The 19,640-nt window shown below is 41.1% G+C and overlaps 2 protein-coding genes across 5 annotated transcripts in view; one reads left to right on the top strand and one right to left on the bottom strand.

Moving 5' to 3' along the window:
* The window catches only part of cdhr5a (cadherin-related family member 5a), a 21,309-nt gene extending 17,070 nt beyond the window's left edge, over positions 1–4,239 (top strand). For all 4 annotated transcript variants that reach the window (XM_079497306.1, XM_079497305.1, XM_079497307.1 and 1 more), the window contains one exon: positions 1,786–4,239. In XM_079497306.1, the coding sequence (XP_079353432.1) occupies positions 1,786–2,367 (582 nt within the window). In that variant the 3' untranslated portion in view covers positions 2,368–4,239. The remainder of the gene's footprint in view (positions 1–1,785) is intronic.
* Positions 3,846–19,640, bottom strand: ctsd (cathepsin D). Its single transcript, XM_079497309.1, has 9 exons — positions 19,421–19,640; positions 17,129–17,285; positions 14,472–14,595; positions 13,553–13,671; positions 13,122–13,321; positions 9,478–9,600; positions 8,504–8,648; positions 7,268–7,366; positions 3,846–4,336 (listed from the first exon to the last, which is right to left on the bottom strand). The coding sequence occupies exons 1-9, from the start codon at positions 19,483–19,485 to the stop codon at positions 4,175–4,177; spliced, it is 1,194 nt and encodes a 397-aa protein (XP_079353435.1). The 5' UTR covers positions 19,486–19,640; the 3' UTR covers positions 3,846–4,174.

The following is a 19,640-nucleotide window of genomic DNA, read 5'->3' as shown; positions in this document are numbered from 1 at the left end:
TGGATATTGTCTGTGATTTATTTTGGATATTGTACTATTGAGATATGGCGTTGTTCTTTAAAAAATAAAAACGTTGTTCCAGGCAAAAATATATATATTTACCTTAATTTCATAATGTCAGACGACTGACAACATGGATGACTGACATCACAAGTTGGAGCCATGCTGTTATATGCTGAGATATCTTTTTTAACCTACATTTTTTGAGGGGTTGCAACCACTCCAAGCAACAGCAATGTCCGTGACGTTCAACTATGTTTGTGTGTGACGTTAATGAGCACCAGTACCAATGAGTACCAAAACCAAAAGTGGCGCTGTTGTGCCAGAAACAGAGAGAGAGAGATAGTGCTGCACTGTTGCCTGCTAATGAGAGAGAGAGAGAGAGAGGGGGGGGGGGGGGGGGGGGGGGGGAATTTGCACCACTCAGTTCACACGGGTGTGATTTTTTGTTAGTGCCTGTGATGAGTTTTGAAGGTTGAGAGTAAAAGCCCAATTCAGGTACACAGGCAGCACATCTTTTGAAAGACCCTATTCTGTCCGACCGCCTGGAATAAACTTCCGCTACAGCTCAGGACAGCAGTGTTGTTTTTGGCAGTCTCTTGAATAGTTTTTGAATAGCTTTCATTTAGTTTCAGTCTTTTTCCTTTCAATTTCATTTTAGTCACCTGGAATGTCTTAGTGTTAGTCTAGTTTTAGTCGACTAAAATCTTGATATTTAGTCGACTAAATCTACAGCTGATTTAGTCGACTATAATGTATTTTGGCGGGTCTTGATGCCGTCGTAATGGCTGATTTTACACTGAAATGGCTGAAAATAGCTGATCTGCGATGCGTTGTGAGCTTGTAGATCGGCTATTTTCAGCATGCAACCAAGTGTAAAATTACTTATACTTGTCCACTAGTCCCTTCCTAACATTTTAGTCTAGTTTTTATTTGTAGACGAAATTGTCAATATATTTAGTCTTAGCTTTAGTCATCGTAGCTTAGTTTTCATGTAGTTTCCATCAGTGAAAAAAGGTAGTCGACGAACATTTTTCGTTTTAGTGTTAGTCGTCAAAATCAACACTACAGGACAGGCTCCCTCTGTAGAAATTTTTAAAGCACAGCTCAAGACTCACCTTTTCACTATTGCTTATTCAGGTACTCACCGGTTTTATTCTCTATGATGCTATTGTTTTATTGTCATATTGCACTGCTTGATTTGCTGCCGGTTTTATGCCCTTTGTATTGTTCTATTGCCTTGACGTTATTCTGTTTTTGTTTGTTTTTTAATTCTATATAAGTCTGTGTCCCTTAACATACAATTTGTCAGGCATGCCCAAATATGGAGTCTATGCAGACGTCAGAATGATGTCAGAACAGACCAGCTCCATATATGGAGCCTGGGCAGGGGCCCTGTCCAGAGCCAGGGCAAAGGCCTTTTGTGGCGGTTCTGGACAACCGTGTGTCCGACCGACCGGCCCTGCACTCCCTGTGGGGGTGTGGAACGCGTTGAATTTGAACTTGGTGAATTTATAGTTAAGATGATACCAGTTCTGTTATAGACAAAATACTGACTGGATCTATGATAAAGACGTGGTGCTCCTGTCCTGAGTAGCTTTGATGAATATTTATCAGTTGAAATTCACAGAAGGGCTCTGTGTTTAAACAGAACAAATGAACCGTGCTAACTGCTTGGACTCCACCATGGCATCTGTAACAACATTGAACAATGCCTCAATATCCACCATGCTTCATTAACTTGTGTATTAATGACAGCCCTTCCTCCTCCTGTCTCCCTCCCAGTGTTTGGGTCCTTGCCTGCGGGCCACCCAGAACGGAGGCGGGCCAAAGGACTCCATGGAGTACACCAACGATGGCTTCCAGACAGAGGGAGACCAGAGCCGGGGCGGAGGAGGAGGGGGCAAACGTTGGGGCGGCCTCGTGCCCAGACGGAGCACCCTCCCCCTGGGCCGAAGCAAGGGGGTGATCCCCCTCGAGCGAAAGAAGCGCCACTGCTCAACATGCGGCGTGTACACGAATCACGTGGCCAAGGGCGGCCGGGGAGGAGCAGGAGGAGGAACGGAGACCGGCGAATACGTAAAGAGGCAGAGGAAGGAGGGTCAGAAGACGGTGTCGTTCAAAGAGGTTGAGGACTCGTCGGAAATCGAAGTGGAGATTATTCCGTACACCGTGGGCCAGGTACAAGACGACACGGAGGAGGAGGCCCCCAACGGTGAGGTGGAGATGGACGGGGTGGTCAGAGACCCGGCCGCGCCTCGGCCGGAGGGCGACGACGACGACACAGCGGAGCCCGTCGAGGGCCAGGGTCATGGCGGTGACCTTGACTCGGAACAAAAGGAGGAAAGCAAGGAGGCGGATGGCTAAACCCAGAGCCATAGAGTATAGACAGAGTTGCGACATTGAGGGGGGGGCAGAAGACAGCCCGGTCATGTGGTTCATGTGTACTCGCACAAGCCTCATAGACTCCAATGCATTCCGTAAACTTCTGGTGTCCCTATTCGCCAATTGTCTATAGGTAGAAGAGCCGCCATTGGACTGGCCCCGTGAAGTGAACGGAGTTGTCGTAACTCTGTCTTACTCTATGGCTCTGGCTAAACCCTGGTTTATACTTCGTTGCACGACAGCGTCACAGACCGAAAAATAGCCAATCTACAAGCTCACAACGCGCCGCAGATGCGACGCATTGTGAGTTTATAGATCAGTTATTTTCAGTCCACCACGCTGTCATATGACGGAGCATAAATTAGTCATAAGTGGTGCAACTGCCCACAAAAAACGCTCAATTCATCACTCCACAGATGACATGGACACAAACATTCACAAAACTGAGAGAAATGCTGTTTCCTTTTAAGTTTTTTTTCCCGTTTTTCTCGTTGATATTTTTTAAGTAGAGATCTCTGGATAAACATTTCTGGTTATGTGCGTCAAGAAGAGATTCAAGGACGCAAGGAGTATTTATTTTCTACTGGGAATATCCACCGTGTTAGCATAATTGATAATACCATAACTACCTGTACAGTGTACAAACAAAAATGCTTTTCATTTGAAAGCAACTTGAATCAACATGAGGGCAAGTACAAAAAAAAGAACATGGTTTATATCAGTGCTCAATAAATGTGATTTTAGCAAACAAATCTTTAGGCCACCATAGCACTTCCGGTAGAAATGTCACAATGCACTACAGACATTTTGAACAAGCTTTACTAAAACACAATAGAATATTATGGCCACAGCAAAATATTTGACCCAAAAGAAATCGGTTTACTGAATACTAAATGAAGGGACTTTTCTGTGAATTGTATTTTGAGAATGTTGTGTAAAATAACAATTTTATGATATAAAAAAAACAAAATATATTGTTAATATATAGTTGACATTTTGTACTTTTGAAGGAATAATAAAGTTTGAAAGATTTGTTGATGTAAGGCTACCTTGTTTGACATGCTTCAGTAAAAACATTCAAATTAACGTAGGAAATTATAAGTTTACAACACCTCTACGTATTTACTGTGACACCTTAACCCTGAATAAAGCAAAGTCAGCTAAAGTCAGGGGCAAAAGATCATTTGTTGGAAATCCAACTAATGTGAAACAAAAGCTATGTTATAATTTTGCATCCTCAAATATATGATAACGTTTGCTAATCAATGTTTTAACGGCTAAATCCAACCCAACCCCAACAGGAAAATTCATTATGTGAGCAACACAAAGTAAGAAACTTGTGATTTCTAAGTAAGTCTTTATTGAAGCCAGTCACAAATTTACAATGTTATCAGTAGCAGAGGCCCAATTCCTCCTTAAACTTAAAATCTGAATTAAAACACAGGTCCCTGATTTAAAAAAAAAAGTGTAGCTCACTCAGATGTTCAAACCCAAAAAGGTCAGAACCGATCGATTCGATATTGATCGCCGATCATGTATACACACACGCCACAAAACACAAATCTCACCCGTTAAAACACATTCTGCAGAAGATTTAAAAAAAAACAAAAAAAAAACGTGTTCGTTGCTCTTTCTTCCAAATCAGTGCATTTAGGCTCTACACAAATCTATTGCTAGAGGATTGAAAGCAACAGCATGCGTGTAGATCAAACATAACCTCATAACATCCAATCCACTCTCAATGAAAACAGGCTAGTGTCTTTTTTTCTTTTTTTTAGGCTGCTTGTGCTTATTTGGACTTGGCAAAGCCCACCCTGTTGTTCTCACGATCAAAGACGGTGTAATACTGGCCAATGAATACATCTCCCAGAATCCACAGGGGCCCAGCGGGGGCGGGGATGTCCAAACCCATGAAGCCACTGAGGCAGATGGTCTTACCAGCCTGGCTTTCCTGGAAAGATCGGAAGAGAAAAGACAATCAGATCAGTGTTGATTTCGTCGACGAAAAATGTTCGTCGACTACCTTTTTTTCCACTGATGAAAACTAAATGGAAACTAAATGAAAACTAAGCTATGATGACTAAAACTAAGACTAAATATGGACAATTTTGTCAACAAATAAAAACTAGATAGTTGGGGAGCAACAGGCCCAAAATTTGAGAGGAACTGTGATGTCATACCGTACTTTTTATTTGTGTTTTTTCTATTCATTTGGTCATTAAGGTCCACATAATTAGAGGCCTGCTCTGCCGGAAACATTGCGGAAAAAGGTTATGGCCATTTTTGTATACCACACCATACATTATATAAGGCAACATTTTCCAAATTTTATCATGCTTTAAGTAGCATGTGACAACAGTGACATGTCAAACTAGGGGGTTTTCATGATTCTGAATCCATTCCAAGCATTAGTTCTTTCACAAAAAACACTCCTTGGGCTAAAAACGGCCTTAGCCGTCATCACAATGTGATGATGTCAGCACAAATGTGATGATGTCAGCACATTTGGGCAAGTGGCTATGACTGTTTTTAGCCAAAGGAGTGTCTTTCGTGTAAAACTAATGCTTGGAATGGATTCAGAATCATGAAAACCCCCTAGTTTGACATGTCACATGCTACTTAAAGCACAATGAAATTTGGAAAATGTTGCCTTTATAGGTTTTGGAGAGAAAAAAAATGATGTGGACCTTAATGACCAAATTAATAGAAAAAATAAAAAGTACAGCATGACATCACAGGTTAAACTCTATTCCTTGAGCTTTTGGGCCTGTGGCCCCTCGACTAAGACTACAATGTTAGGAAGGGACTAGTGGACAAGACATCCAGTATAAGTAAAAGACAAAGTCCTTTTAAACTTGGTTGCATGCTGAAATTAGCAGATCTGCTATTTATATTTTCAAGTGTAAAATCATCAGTGTAAAATCATCCATTACGACGGCATCAAGGCATGCCTAAATACATTTTAGTCGACTAAATCAACCGTAGATTTAGTCAACTAAAACTAGACTAACACTAAAACATTCCAGGTGACTAAAATGTGAAAATCACAGCTAGAGCTGTAAAAATCTCCTCTTATGGGGGTCCCTGGCATACATTTTCAAATGGGGGGGGGTCCACAGGCTAATTAGTGTCATTTTGGGGGTCCTCGACATGAAAAGGTTTGGGAACCACTGCTTTAGATGTTTATTTGAGAAACGACTGTTTCAGGCAACACAACAGCCCACTCCCACAGACAGAACTCTTGGCGTTGCCAAATGAAACAATGCCACACTGTGTGTGACTTTATGACACAATGGTCACAGGGTGGTTGTTGTTGTTGTAGTATGAGCAGACTCCCCGCTGACCCCTGTTGGCCATCTAGCACATACGTGGGCAACTGGTGGCCCGGGGGCCACATGCGGCCCTCACCTTCACTTAAAGGACAACGTCACCACTTTTCAACCTATCTTCATATAATAGGTCCTCACTAATAATCATGATAAAATGGCACCATTTCTTTCTAATGATAAATGGTAAATGGTGCATTTATATAGCGCCTTTATCCAAGGCGCTTTACAGTGCATTACATTCACCCATTCACACACACATTCATACACCGATTGCGGTGGAAGCCATGCAAGGTACCAACCAGCACATCGGGAGCAATTTGGGGTTCAGTGTCTTGCCCAAGGACACTTCGACATGTAGACAGGAGGAGCCGGAATTCAAACAGCCAACCCATGGATCATTGGACGACCTGCTCTACCTCCTGAGCCACAGTCGCCACAGTCTGTCTACTCAGTCTGTGTCTCATAGGAGGGCTGTGACATCATCGATGGGGAATCCAAGCTAATAGAGACTGCAGGCTTTCTATTCCTGAAAAGTTGCAATGTGAAAATGGAAGCCATCGTTGTCACGATACAATACAAATCTGAACATTTTTGTAAAAAAAATCTTGTTTAAAAAAAATCTGCCTAACGATGATGTCACTGGTGGACGGGTTTCTGAACTGCCCACAGCCCTCCTATGAGACACAGACTGAGTAGAAAAAAATGGTGGCATTTTATCATGATTATTAGTGAGGACCATTATGAAGATAGGTTGAAAAGTGGTGAAGTGGTCCTTTAATGCAGCCCACAGGTTCATATCGGAATACTGATATATTATTATATTTCAGCTGTTTACAATTCCAAACATGCAAACATGACTTCAGTCTATAGTAGTAGCTTAATGAGTAGTAGTATTATTAAAATGTTGTCTTTTTTATAACGAATGTATTTACATTTAAGTTCATAAAGAGCATAAATGCATAAATACAAATGTTACTTTTCAGGATTCCAATATAAAAATATCTACAGTATTTAAAAACAAATCTGGATTTCAATTTCAAATATTCGAATCCTGCTCATATCATTTTTGTGTCCAAGTTTGTGTCCAAGTTTGCTTTGGTCTGACGTGTTGTGACGTGCTTGTGGTTATGTTTAGGTTTGGGGTTAAGACGTTGAGGGGTGATTTCGCCCACGTGCACTGTTCGCGCGCTGCCGTTCACTTTCTTGTTTACGGCTCAGAAAGAATGCCTCATATCTCCTAATCTAGGGAGCTCTCCATGGTTTTGACCAAAAGAGCATACCGGTACTTCTGACTTCATTTCTGATTTCAACAAGCCTCTCGTTTAGAATATTAATGTTTCTAGAGAGACTTTAGCATAATCATCGCGAGGTAAGCAAGCAACATTATGCCAACATTATGCCTTTTTTTGGGGGGGGGGGCGGAAGGCGGGGCTTTTCAGAGTAAAATCTCCCATATCTTCACTCGTCACTCTAGCGCCTTTATTTTGAAGAAAATCCCAGGAAACTGATTGTGTTAAAGTTGCCCACCCTGATTCTAGCACACACAGACTCACCTTGAGGACATACTGCTCTCCTGTCAGTGGGTAGGCCTTTCCGCCCACGTTGAACGTGATGACAGGGAGGGTTGGGATCTTGTCACAGCTCACCATGTACTACAACACAACATTAAACAACACGTATTAATTGAGATTCATGATTTGCGTTAATGACATTGAACATTATGAATAGAAATTGCATTTCTGTTCGCAGTTTTAGGCTTTGTAAACAAAAACTGTAGAGGGCAGGTACAAATAACTACAAAGCCTATTACTTATTTTACAAAGAAATTACAATTATATCAATAAATATGGCCAAAACAGCCCTTAATATTATTGTATACTTAAAATAGTAAAGAAATTAAAAAAAATTGCCGATCTACAAGCCCATATTGAGCTTTGCAGAGCAGTGGTTCCCAAACTTTTTAGCCTGTGACCCAAAAGACAAATTAGCCGTTTAATGCCCGGGACCCAACCTACTGTTGCTGAAAATAAGCAGATCTACAAGCTCATGACGTGTCGCTTCGCGCTGCGTTGTGAGCTTGTAGATCGGCTATTTTCACTAGGCTACTTCTTAACATTAGTTTTCTAATTGATGGAACGTCTTAACAATTTTCTTTTATGTATTCATGAAATTACTTAGAAAAAAATCATTAAAAAAAAATGATAATGATTTTTGAAAATGTTTTGAGAACAACAAAATGTAGGAAAATAAAAGAATAAAAAAAGGACCCATAAATATGTGTCCGATGCGACCGTTTGGGAACCAGTGTGTGTAGTAGAGCATTGGTTCCCAAAGTGGGGTCTGGGGACCCCCAGGGGTCCTTGAGGGAGTTCCAGGGGGTCCCCAGCTAAATGATAGTTTGGAACGAAATGGACCCTTATGGGTCTGTAACTCTGAGAGTGTTCCATTTGTACACTCTCAGAGTTAAATTAACATTGATTTTACAATATAAATGTGAGTCTCAGAGTTAGAAATGCCATTAAATGGGGGTCCGTAGCCTAATTAATGCATGTCAAATTGGGGGTCCTGGAAACTAAACTAAAATTGAGAATCACTGCTAGAGCCGTAATAACAATCTTCTCTTATGGGAGGTCCCTGGCATATCTCTTCAAATGGGAGGTACGCGGGCTAATTAGTGTAAATTTGGGGGTCCTTGACATGAAAAAGTTTGGGAAGCATTGTAGTAGAGGACAGGGCTATGAATCAATGTGAACAACATGGTGTCAGGTATAGGATGCAGTGAGTTCTACCTCTCCCTGGATGAGCGGGGTGGCTCCGATGGCTTTCTGCAGGGCCCGGACCTCGGCCGCGGGGCCAGTGATGAGAGAAGTGCCAGTGTCCACGATGGCCTCACAGCCGCCCTTACACAGTCCCAGTTGGCTCCCGACTCCCAGCCTATACTCACACACACACACACACACCAGTGTTGATTTCGTCGACTAAAACAAAGACGAACAATGTTCGTCGACTACCATTTTTCACTGACGAAAACTAAATGAAAACGAAGCTATGACTAAAAATGACAATTTCGTCAACAACAAATTAAAACTAGAGTAAAATGTTAGGAAGGGACTAGTGGACAAGAGATCCAGTATAAGTCATTTTACACTTGGTTGCATGGTGAAAATAGCTGATCTACAAGCTCACAACGCGTCGCAGCAGTCATTACGATGGCATCAAGGCCCACCAATATACATTTTAGTCGACTAAATCGACTGTAGATAAAACTAGACTAACACGAAAACATCCAAGGTGACTAAAATGTGACTGAAACTAAATTAAAACTATTGAAGAGACTGACTAAACTAAAATCAAACTTTTCTGCCAACACACACACACACACACACACACACACACACACACACACACACACACACACACACACACACACACACACACACACACACACACACACACACACACACACACACACACACACACACACACACACACACACACACACACACACACACACACAATTCAAAATGTACTCGAGTAAACGTACACATGTATTGGCATCGAAGTGTACCAACTAACAGATCTACAAGCTCATACTGTAGTGGATCTGCTATTTTTCCAACAGCTGAAGTTTAAAATAATTGGTTAAAAGCTAGGTGACACAGATGCGTCCTCAGGTGAGGTCTAAATGGGTTTTAAATGGAGAATGACTAGCAAACGTTAAGTAGTACAGTGGTAAAGTGGTCATGTTTGAGCACACACACACCCATCCATGCGGATCTGCCAGTAGGCCTGGCGGGTGACGTTAACGTAGTTGAAGTCACCGCTGTAGTACTTGGGGTCAGTTCCTCCCAGGAGCAGCTCACCACCAGGTTCAGTGTCAGGGTTTCTGGTGAACAAACACACAATGACACAAGAATGGTTAAAAATCAGCCCATTTAGACCCGAGGACGATTCTACAAAATGTCTTCTAAATCCTGACAGTTTTCTGAAAAACCCTATGTTTCTATGTCAGTGGTTCTCAAAAGATTCCATGTCAAGGACCCCCAGAATTATATGTATTTGGCCGCCGACCCCCCATCTGAAAATATGTTGTTCCAGGGACCCTCCCCAGAAGCCAAGATTTGAGTTAAAAACGTTCACTCAAGATTTGCACCACATTTTCACAATTTTTCAAAATATAGCAGATCTACAAGCTCGTAGCGCGCCACTCGGTGCCACGCTATGAGCTTGTAGATCTGCTATTTTTCTGCTTAAAACAACCCAAAATGGGTTAAATGATCCCAGCTGTTGTATTGAGAAGCACTAACTAATTCATGCATCTACCAGCTCATTGTTTACTCATCGATGCTCCAGCACCAGCCCTCTGAACATTTGAAAGTCAAAACTAATGTAGTGTAGAAGTTGCATTATAGTTGATAAGAGGCATAATATGATGATAATAATAATAATAATAAACAATCATCACAAAAAAAAAGACAACTCTACACCAACATTCTATTTGTTTCATAACTATAGGTTTAAGTGTCACCATTACCATTTTACCAATCTGATAAGTAGTCAGTTCTATTCAAATTGTCTTTAGAATACATTTGGTTGATATTGGCCATACATTTGGATAGCAACACTATAGTGTATTGAGGCTTACTGGCTTCAATCCCTGAAAAGTAACCACATGCTTTCTGTGGCTTTATTAACATACTGCACACCTACAAACGTAGTCGTACTATTGACAGATATAAATATTGGACTGCTGCCCTCTCATGGCAAAAATAGCATATTACAGGTTTAACACATTTCAAAATAACAAGATGGACCCAAAACGCCAAAATTGACTACAAGGTAAAACAACGTACACAATCAGCAATTTGAAAAACCTAATTCTGTACAAAATAACCAAATTAACGTGGCAGCCACCTACTCAAATATGTTTTCAACAAGGATCCAGAATTATTAATCCATGCTTGTGGTAACCAAACTCAAAATAGTAGTATTTGGTTCCATTTGTACACTCTTGGAGTTAAATGAACATTGATTTTACAATATAAATGTGAGTCTCAGAGTTAGAAATATATTTATTCAAGATAATTAATTAACAATTAATTGTTTGGCTGCTTGTTTTTTAACGATTAAAAGATAAAAGTAAACATGACCACAAAAAAAAGCATGACAAATATATAATTCAAGACCAGTTTAGTGCATGTTTTTGACCCCCAAAATCCATTATTTTCCAGAACAACTATTGTTTTCATAAAGGCACACCAAAGTCTACCCAGTTAAAAGCACATAAGCTGCCCGTGTCTGGTGTCAGAGGCAGCCTGTGTGTTGACACTCACTGACGCAGGTCTCTTAACAGCTGTTAAATTCACACAGAGTTTTCTAACGTACGACCACCTCAGTGGGGTTAGAGTCTGCTCTGAGACTGGGAGGTCAGGGTTGAGTCATACTAAAGACTATTATCTAACTATAAGGGCACCAAGTCTCTGTGTGTGTGTACGTCTGTGCGTCCGTAATCCACGTAACTCGAGAACAGTTCGCCCCACCGACTTCAAATTCGACACACGTGTTCGTGTTCCACACCCCCACAGGGAGTGCAGTGCCCGGTGTCGAGTCGGTCGGACCCAAAGTTGTCCAGAACCGCCGCAAAAGGCCTCTGCCCGGGCCACAGCTGATTCACAAGGCCTCTGCCCGGGCAAGACTCCATATTTGGGCATGCCTAAATACGGGTTCGTCCCACCGACTTCTGACATCATTATGACATCTGCATGGACTCCATATTTGGGCATGCCTGACAAAGAACTCTGTATATGGACATAAAGGGGCATGGGGCCCCATGGCACCGCTCTAGTAAATATTATAGGCGACTGTGGCTCAAGAGGTAGAGCAGGTCGTCCAATGATCCATGGGTCGGCGGTTCGAATCCCGGCTCCTCCTGTCTACATGTCGAAGTGTCCTTGGGCAAGACACTGAACCCCAAATTGCTCCCGATGTGCTGGTTGGTACCTTGCATGGCTTCCGCCGCAATCGGTGTATGAATGTGTGTGTGAATGGGTGAATGTAATGCACAATCTATGTAAAGCGCCTTGGATAAAGGCGCTATATAAATGCACCATTTACCATTTACAATGCCTGCTTGCAACTCGGCTTCTTAGCACTCGGAATCGGGGGTTACGTCCCCTAGCGTCATTTCCAGGGGGGTGTAGGCCACACTTGTACGTCGAGTTGTGTCACGATAAGGAAACCGGAGATAGTCCCCTGACCAATGGGCTACTTACTTATTTACTATGAGCAGGAACCTTGCGTACAGCAAGGACAGCAGTCAAACGGTTACTCTTATTATTGCTACTACAAAGAACCAGGACAAAATCCTGCACACAATATGTAACAATAAAGAAACCTTGGACCTAGATTGTAACACATACCATTAAAGGAGAATTCCATGCTAGAAGGCTTTCTTACCTTTATTTGTAGTTGTTACGTCCCCACCAAAGAGGTCCAGGTGTTATTTTGTGCAAAAGTGCATTATTGGCTATTTCCCCTAATATAAGCCCTCAATGGGGGTTGGGTTTTTGTGCTAATTTGCTTATTTCCATCGAAATAAGTAGTAGATTTTTGAGAGATGGAAATAAGCAAATTAGCCACACCCCAATGCCCCATTCAATTCAATGCAATTCAATTCAATTCATTGAGGGCTTATATTAGGGGAAATAGCCAATATTGCGCTTTTGCACAAAATAACACCTGGACCTCTTTGGTGTGGACGTAACAACTACAAATAAAGGTAAGAAAGCCTTCTAGCATGGAATTCTCCTTTAAGCAACATGTTGCTACCTGTATCACCATGGAATTCTCCTTTAAGCAACATGTTGCTACCTGTATCACCAAAGAGCACTTACTGATCCCTGCAGTGCTGCTTCTTTTTGTCAGGTGAAACCTGACATACAACAGGCCCGTTTTGAATAGCGACCTAGTCATGATTGACTGCCCCCTAAGCCAATGGGAGTCTCCGAGTCTGTCCTAGTCATGATTGGCTGCCTCCTGCTATGACACAAGCACCGCGGATGTCTTCTACACCCAGACCACACTGCAACATGGAGCGGAGCGGCTGACAACAGCAGCTAATGTTATGAGCCAACTGTAGAGCAGGAAAGGCATAACAAAACACAGCGATTTAACTAACAAAAGAACGTTCCAAACGAACGAAAACACTGGGCGCGAGGTTGTGACAGAGAAACATACACGTTACAAAAAAACACAACGGACACAGCACTTGTTCCACATGACTTGTCATGTGGAACAAGTGCTGTGTCATGACACGTCATAATTTCTTGTTTTTCATATTTCTATCATTAACCAACATATCCGGAATTGACATCAATAACATCCAATAGGATAAAGCTTCTACCTCACCTGTTGAGGTAGAATGAAAACACATTTTGCTCCACTTTCTTCTGACCCATGATGTTGTCAAAGACGGGTGCCACCCCATCGACGGAGATGCGCGGGTAAGCCATGCCGAGGATGCCGTCAAACTTTGCTGCAATGAAGGCCACGCCAGGCTGCTTGGTAGCCTCCCCAAACACCTGCTCAGTGATCGACAAGTCTCCAATCTGGAAGGACAGAGACCTCAAGACTCAACTCGGAATGTGTATCTCACTTGTTAATGAGACATAGTCTTGCATACAGTCTCATTTATCATGTAACTATGAATTGTTACTCGTTAGCCTTGCATACAGTCTCACGTATGCGACTATGACTTGTTAATATCATGCCAATGATATCAGATTTTGCATGAAATATTGAACTGGAGTTACAATTCGTAGCATTTCTATGTAGCGTACCATGCATGTGTCCTGACTGAGGAAGCCAGACAAACTGCCGGATCCATACTGTATGGCAAATGCAGTTCCATTCTTCACATATGTACTGGACTTGGCAGAGTTATACTTATGATGAAGCACTGAGAAGGAAAACAGAATAGTCAATGGATGAAGTTATGTCATTTTATTAAGCAGTTAAACCCTATATACTTCATTGATCGATGTCCCCCCCCCCCCAGTGGTCTAAACTTAGTCCCCTGCTTTCATCCCTCTATACACCATCAAATCCCTTTGACAAAAACATAGCCAATATATAAGTTCACAGGGTGTAGATCTGTTATTTTCGCTGAATGTCCGCCTATCAAGGCATTATGCCCACAATAGGGATGTGATTAAAGCACCACAGCTGCATTTCGTCACTACAAATCATGCACTTTACATTACTGCTGACAAATTTCATAAAACAGGTTTCTCCAATTACAATGCTATGCTTCCTATGCTTAGGAAAGCCTCAGGTCAAAATGGGTTACGATTATTGGGAATAGGAAATGATTATAGGTTAACCCATTCTGGTCAGGAACCCCTTTTGGTGTTTTAAGCATTATGTTGTACTTTAGCTATTGAAAAATGTGGCGCAAATCTTTGAATATATATTCTTTCAGAGCAAACGTTTTTAACTCATATCATTGCTTCTGGGGGGTCCCTGGAACAACATATTTTCAGATATGGGTCGGCGGCCAAATACATATAATGTTTAGGGTCCTTGGCATGAAATAGTTTGAGAACCACTGAAATAGAAACATAGGTTTTTCAGAAAACTGTCAGGATTTAGATGATGTTATGTAGAATCTGGTCTCAGTCCTAAATAGGTTAATATATAATAATAATGATTAAACATAATGGATCCTAGCTGTGAACTGGGAACATCTGTAGAACTTACAGCAAGCGATGTCGGTCCAGGCGCAGTGAACGGAGGGAACCCACAGATTGGACGAGCCTGTGTCAAACACGACAGTGAAGGGCTGGGGAGGAGACCCCAGGCTGATCTCCCCATAATACTGAGCCTGGACAAAGAACAAAACAATACAAAAAAACAACAAAGATTTTTAGATTATCATATATATATATTTTTTTATTTGCATCATGAACAAGACAAAGACAACTTTTGTTTTCCCTGAAACCGCACTCGATTAATTCAAGAGACAAGTTTTGACGTGCAGGCGAACAGCCCACGATAATCTCCTTTAGGCCACAAGCTGCTCGTACAGTATATACAATAATGTCCTGATCTAGTAATTAGGACTGATGATTTAACCGTGGCATACAGTCCTGAGTACATGATCGGATTATACACAGAAAACAAGCACAAACTGATTTATGTATGTGCCAATTTAAAATTTGAAAGCTCTGTAATGGAAACTATTTGTTTTAGCAATTTATTGAATGCTTGATTCTGATTTGTCAATCGCCAAATTCAGCGTTTGTTATTTCTGGATAATGACCGCTCCGCTCTATAGCAGACCGATGCCTAATCAAAGCCTTGGAGCACCAGCTGCGCCCCGCTGATTTACTGCCGTTTCCAACATGACAGCCATGTAAACACACACACACACTGTCATTTACAGCTAAACATTGCTCTCAAAAATGTTTTTGAAAACATTTGAGCAAGAAATAGACGAAGCAGTACCCGGAAATGGATTCTAATTGATCAACTCACTTCCTTGTTTTGCGACAGTGCTGCAGCCGGCCAGAGCGACACTTACTTTCATTATCGTAAGCGCAAGGAAATACTTTGTTTTGTTGTGTTTTGGGTCAATTTATTAATTTATGTATTAAAGTATAGATAATGATAATGTATGGCTGAGTGAGTGGTCATTGTTTATATATAAATCACATTATCTATAAACAATGACCACTCAGCCATACATTATCCCTTACGTATTTTACAGAGACGATGATTTTTTACGACAAGACGATTTAATAAATTGGCTTTTACCCCTTCCACATTGTAGGATATTGTGGGTTTTAAAATCTAAGTCCGACCTTAATACGTCATTTATAAGTATGCTGTATTTTAATGCAAGTAAAGTTTTATTTAGGATATGGTAAAGTATGGAATTGAGACGCAGTCTTGCCATCATGTCATCATAAAAGTTTAAAATAGTGGTAGAAGATCTACAAGCTCATCTATTTAATTCGTTAATGAATGTAGCCGTTTTTAAAACAGATGAATGGAAACGATTCTGACAATAATGCCAAAAATAACTGCTCAAATAGCAGGTGATTGTGTAGGAACGGTGACAGGCCAAGTCATGTGCCGCTGACCTGTTCAGCGGTCATTGTTAATATGAAGTCATGCAGCCGTTAATGTCAACAAAGTAGAACAAAGTGTTCCTCTGAGTCACAGATTAGTCAGCAAAATTATTCTCCTAGTAAGTGTCTGAGAAAGCTGCCTCCTGTACTAATTAAGTGATTTAAACAGAAGCAGCAGTGCATTTGTTTTACTAACTGTGACTGTAAGCAACATGTCTCCAGTTTGTCACTGGCACAGCACGTGACATGTCATGTCAGGTTTCCGGTGGTTTCTGTGGTTTTAGATTCTCTCTGCTGATCTCAACCAATGCTGTTCCTCATTCGCACAATGACATGGCAGCATAGGCAAGGATTTATGATCTTACTGGGAAATGTCTAAAACCCACTATTAGTCCGGCAGCCGACAGGCTTCTTTTGTTTGGAGTGGGAAATTTGGTATAGTCTTTTTTTATTTGCATATTTTCATAAGTTTTGCACAAAAAACACTCCCTATAAAAATAAATTGCTCAATACTGACAGCTGGTCAGCAAGTGGATTCATGAATGTATGTATGTATATAGACAATATTTTAGGCCAATAAAAAGACTATATACCAAATTTCCCACTCCACAACCCCGACTATCAACGCCAGACTATCATTACCGGTGACTCAGCACACATGATTATTTTTCATAGGTGATTGATTGTTGATTTCCCAAGGAACAAAGAGCACACGCCCCTAACCCAAGAAAAAGGCTTCTAGCTCGTCTCATCCAATGTATCGATTCTGAAAGCACAGGTCGCTTATCAATATGCATGCAAACATTTCAGTCTTACCATAATCTGTTAGGTCAAATGCTAGGATGGGCGTAACCTGAAAGAACCTGTAGAGTAAACAAACAAGGCTAGACATGGACCCAACATCACCTGACCAGGATCAAGAAGCTTAAAGCCTGATTTATACTTTCATTGTGCGACGGAAAAATACATTAGGATTAAGGGTCAAGCGGGTGCACTTCTGAGTCATCTGTCATGTGGGAAAGGATTCTGTTTAGTCACCAACACTTTCATCACCCGATAGATCACGTTCTATTGGGACCATAATTCAACCATTCTAAAAAAACCTGTGCGGAGGTCTTGTCGGAAAAGGCCAAGTCAGTCACAAACAACACAAGAGAAGCTTTGTCGCAGCGCTCTCATAGTTTGGCATTTCACATTTTTTTACAGTGCATTAGGAAAGGGCCCACAGGCCCACTGCATGGTTGGTGGAGCGGGGCATTTATGGGGTATAGTCTGAGTGCTTACGTCCAGGAAGTTCTTCAGGGTTTCTGGAGTGGGGGCATCGCTGGCGGGGAAGCCAGCGTTGTACTTAAGGGAGTGGTTGTCAGCCAGGAGTTCCTTTACACTTCTCCCAGAGTCCGTCATCTCACGCCTAATGGAACGGAATTTCGTCAACGGAATTCTGGTGGGAAAAGAAGAGAAAAGTGAGAGGATTGATTTTAAGGTCAGTTCACAGAGAGCACATAATAAACTGTAGGTACAGTAACGCCTGACCTACTTTGACTTCCTTATCTCTAGAGGGTCTGACTATTTCTCAGCATGCAAGACCAAATGATGACTGCGAGAACAAAGGGTTTTCTTTCATCCTTTTGGCAACACAAACCACAATGAATGTCATTTTCACAAGCATGTTTGCTTAGTGTTACCAGTTCACGAACAGTAGTAAAACAGCTGCAATGTGAAAATGTGTGGTTGTCAGCATTCTTGGTATTCCTCGCTTTCTTCCATTCAAAAAAATACAACTGAAAATAAACCATCCAATCCAATGGCAAACCTTGAGATTCAATTATGTAATGTACAGAACTGTAAACTTTAAAATGCTAAACTTGTTTGGTTTTATTTACAGTATATTCTATCAATGAACCACATTGTGTGCCTTACGGTAATCTGGACCGAAAATAACTAAATTAGTTTAATAGGCCCTGTTTGATTTGATGAGACAGTCAGTGGGTGTACTGCCATGAAGGATTCTGGGGACACTAGAATGAAGCAAAATAAAATGTAATGATGATTTTGTTGAGCCGACCAGCTGAAGAAATCATGACATTTAACTCAGACCATTCATGTTTCTGGAAGATGCTTCTAAACGTGTATTCGATCGCTAGTTTGATCACCTCAAATACTCTTTCATCTTAAAATAACTAACTTATGACCGAAAATAGCCAATCTACAAGCTCAAAAATAATTTAGTCCATTGTTTGTGCCGAATCTGGGTTGCACATGGTTTGTTGCACTCCCTCTGGTGTTGTGGGTGTGGACTTTGTTGACATTAAGGAAGTATTTAGAGAGGTACATGGGTATCTTGGGTATACCACTGTACGTTTCTGCAAACTGTTAATAAAGTATTCAGTACTGTGATAAACACCTCTGTCACAGATAGTGGGTCACATTCACACATTTAATCGGTCAATATTTATAGGATATAAAAAGGGTCATTGTTTGCCCCAGTCTGTGATCCTGTCTACCTCACCAGCCACATGTATGTAGTTTAGAGTAACTCATGTAAGGTGTTAGATATCACATCAACAAGTGAACAAAGCAGCCCTGGCTGGAACAATGGGCTCTGTCTAGCACACAGAATAACTCTTCCTACTTCCTGATACCGATTAATTAAGCTCTGTTCCATTATAGTGTACAGTGGTTTTCAAATTGCAGCAAATGTTTGTTATGTTCTGCACAAGCACAGAGGACACTGAAGAGAGAATATATGTAGAATACGATAATATAGAATAATTAACACCGCACACAGTTTGGAATAATAGCCCTGAAACATGTGAACCATGGCTAGAATAATACTGTACACTGACTGTTTTATTGATTGATTGATTGATTGATTTAAGTATGTATTAACAGTTTGCAGAATTACAGTACATTTCAAGCACAACTCAATACAAAAAGACTGCTAACTGTGAGTGGACGACCCAATAAAGCACTACACTTGTTTACAAGAGGGTCCACCTTGTTCAATTCATCATAACATTTAGAGACATACAAATATACACTTCTATATAACCAAAAAACACGAAATCATGGGATAAGAACTGTACTGCAGACACTTGGAGTATGGATAAGAATTAAGAATAACAACAGTGCCAGTAAGAAAACTGCAGACATTACCAAGTAATAACACTACAGACAGACAGCATAGAATGCAAACTGCACAGTCACAGTATCGAATGTAAAGGAACATACAGTCAAGATAGCCGAAGACTCTCGTATGGTATTTATCGATTCTGACATTTAGACTAAATACATCTACGAGAGTCCAAATCTTAGGCTACAGTCAAGAGTGCAGTAAGTAATATAAGCGGATCGTTAGCTTAGCGGCTAGCCCATGGTTTATATATCTTTGTTTTTAACCTTGCTCAGTGGGTTTGTGGTCTGTTTATATGTCTTAACTGTGAGCCATATATATCATGTAGCCAACTATACTCGAGAACCATAACGTTGAATTGTTGTTGCACTGATTTGCATCTTCATCATATTAATTAGGTTATCCTGTTATTATTTAGTGATGGTTTTAGTTTTTTATCTTACCGAACAAGTGCGTCGTTCATCAAAACAAGCGCTGCAAAAACACACAGGTGTAAAGAAGTCCCCATCCTGTAGTTACTAGTTACTACTAGTGTACAAACATGAAATGGAAGCTCTCTCTCTCTCTCAGGAGTGTTGACGGATGACGGAGCAGATTCTCAATCTCGTGAAGACAAATAATACACAACAAGACAGACAGTACAAGTACAGCCTGCAGTTATAA

Source organism: Electrona antarctica, assembly GCF_951216825.1.
Source record: "Electrona antarctica genome assembly, chromosome: 3".
Taxonomy (NCBI): Eukaryota; Metazoa; Chordata; class Actinopteri; order Myctophiformes; family Myctophidae; genus Electrona; species Electrona antarctica.
Note: the sequence above shows the minus strand (reverse complement) of the source record. Positions and strands in the feature narration are given on the sequence as shown.

Excerpts from the sequence above, each read along its gene's own strand:
- ctsd (XM_079497309.1), bottom strand. The coding sequence starts at position 19,485 with ATGGGGACTTCTTTACACCTGTGTGTTTTTGCAGCGCTTGTTTTGATG. Across the intron at positions 14,596-17,128 it reads CCCTGAAGAACTTCCTGGAC|GCTCAGTATTATGGGGAGAT; the intron begins GTAAGCACTCAG and ends TTCTTTGTCCAG. Across the intron at positions 9,601-13,121 it reads TTTTCATTCTACCTCAACAG|AAACCCTGACACTGAACCTG; the intron begins GTGAGGTAGAAG and ends TTTGTTCACCAG.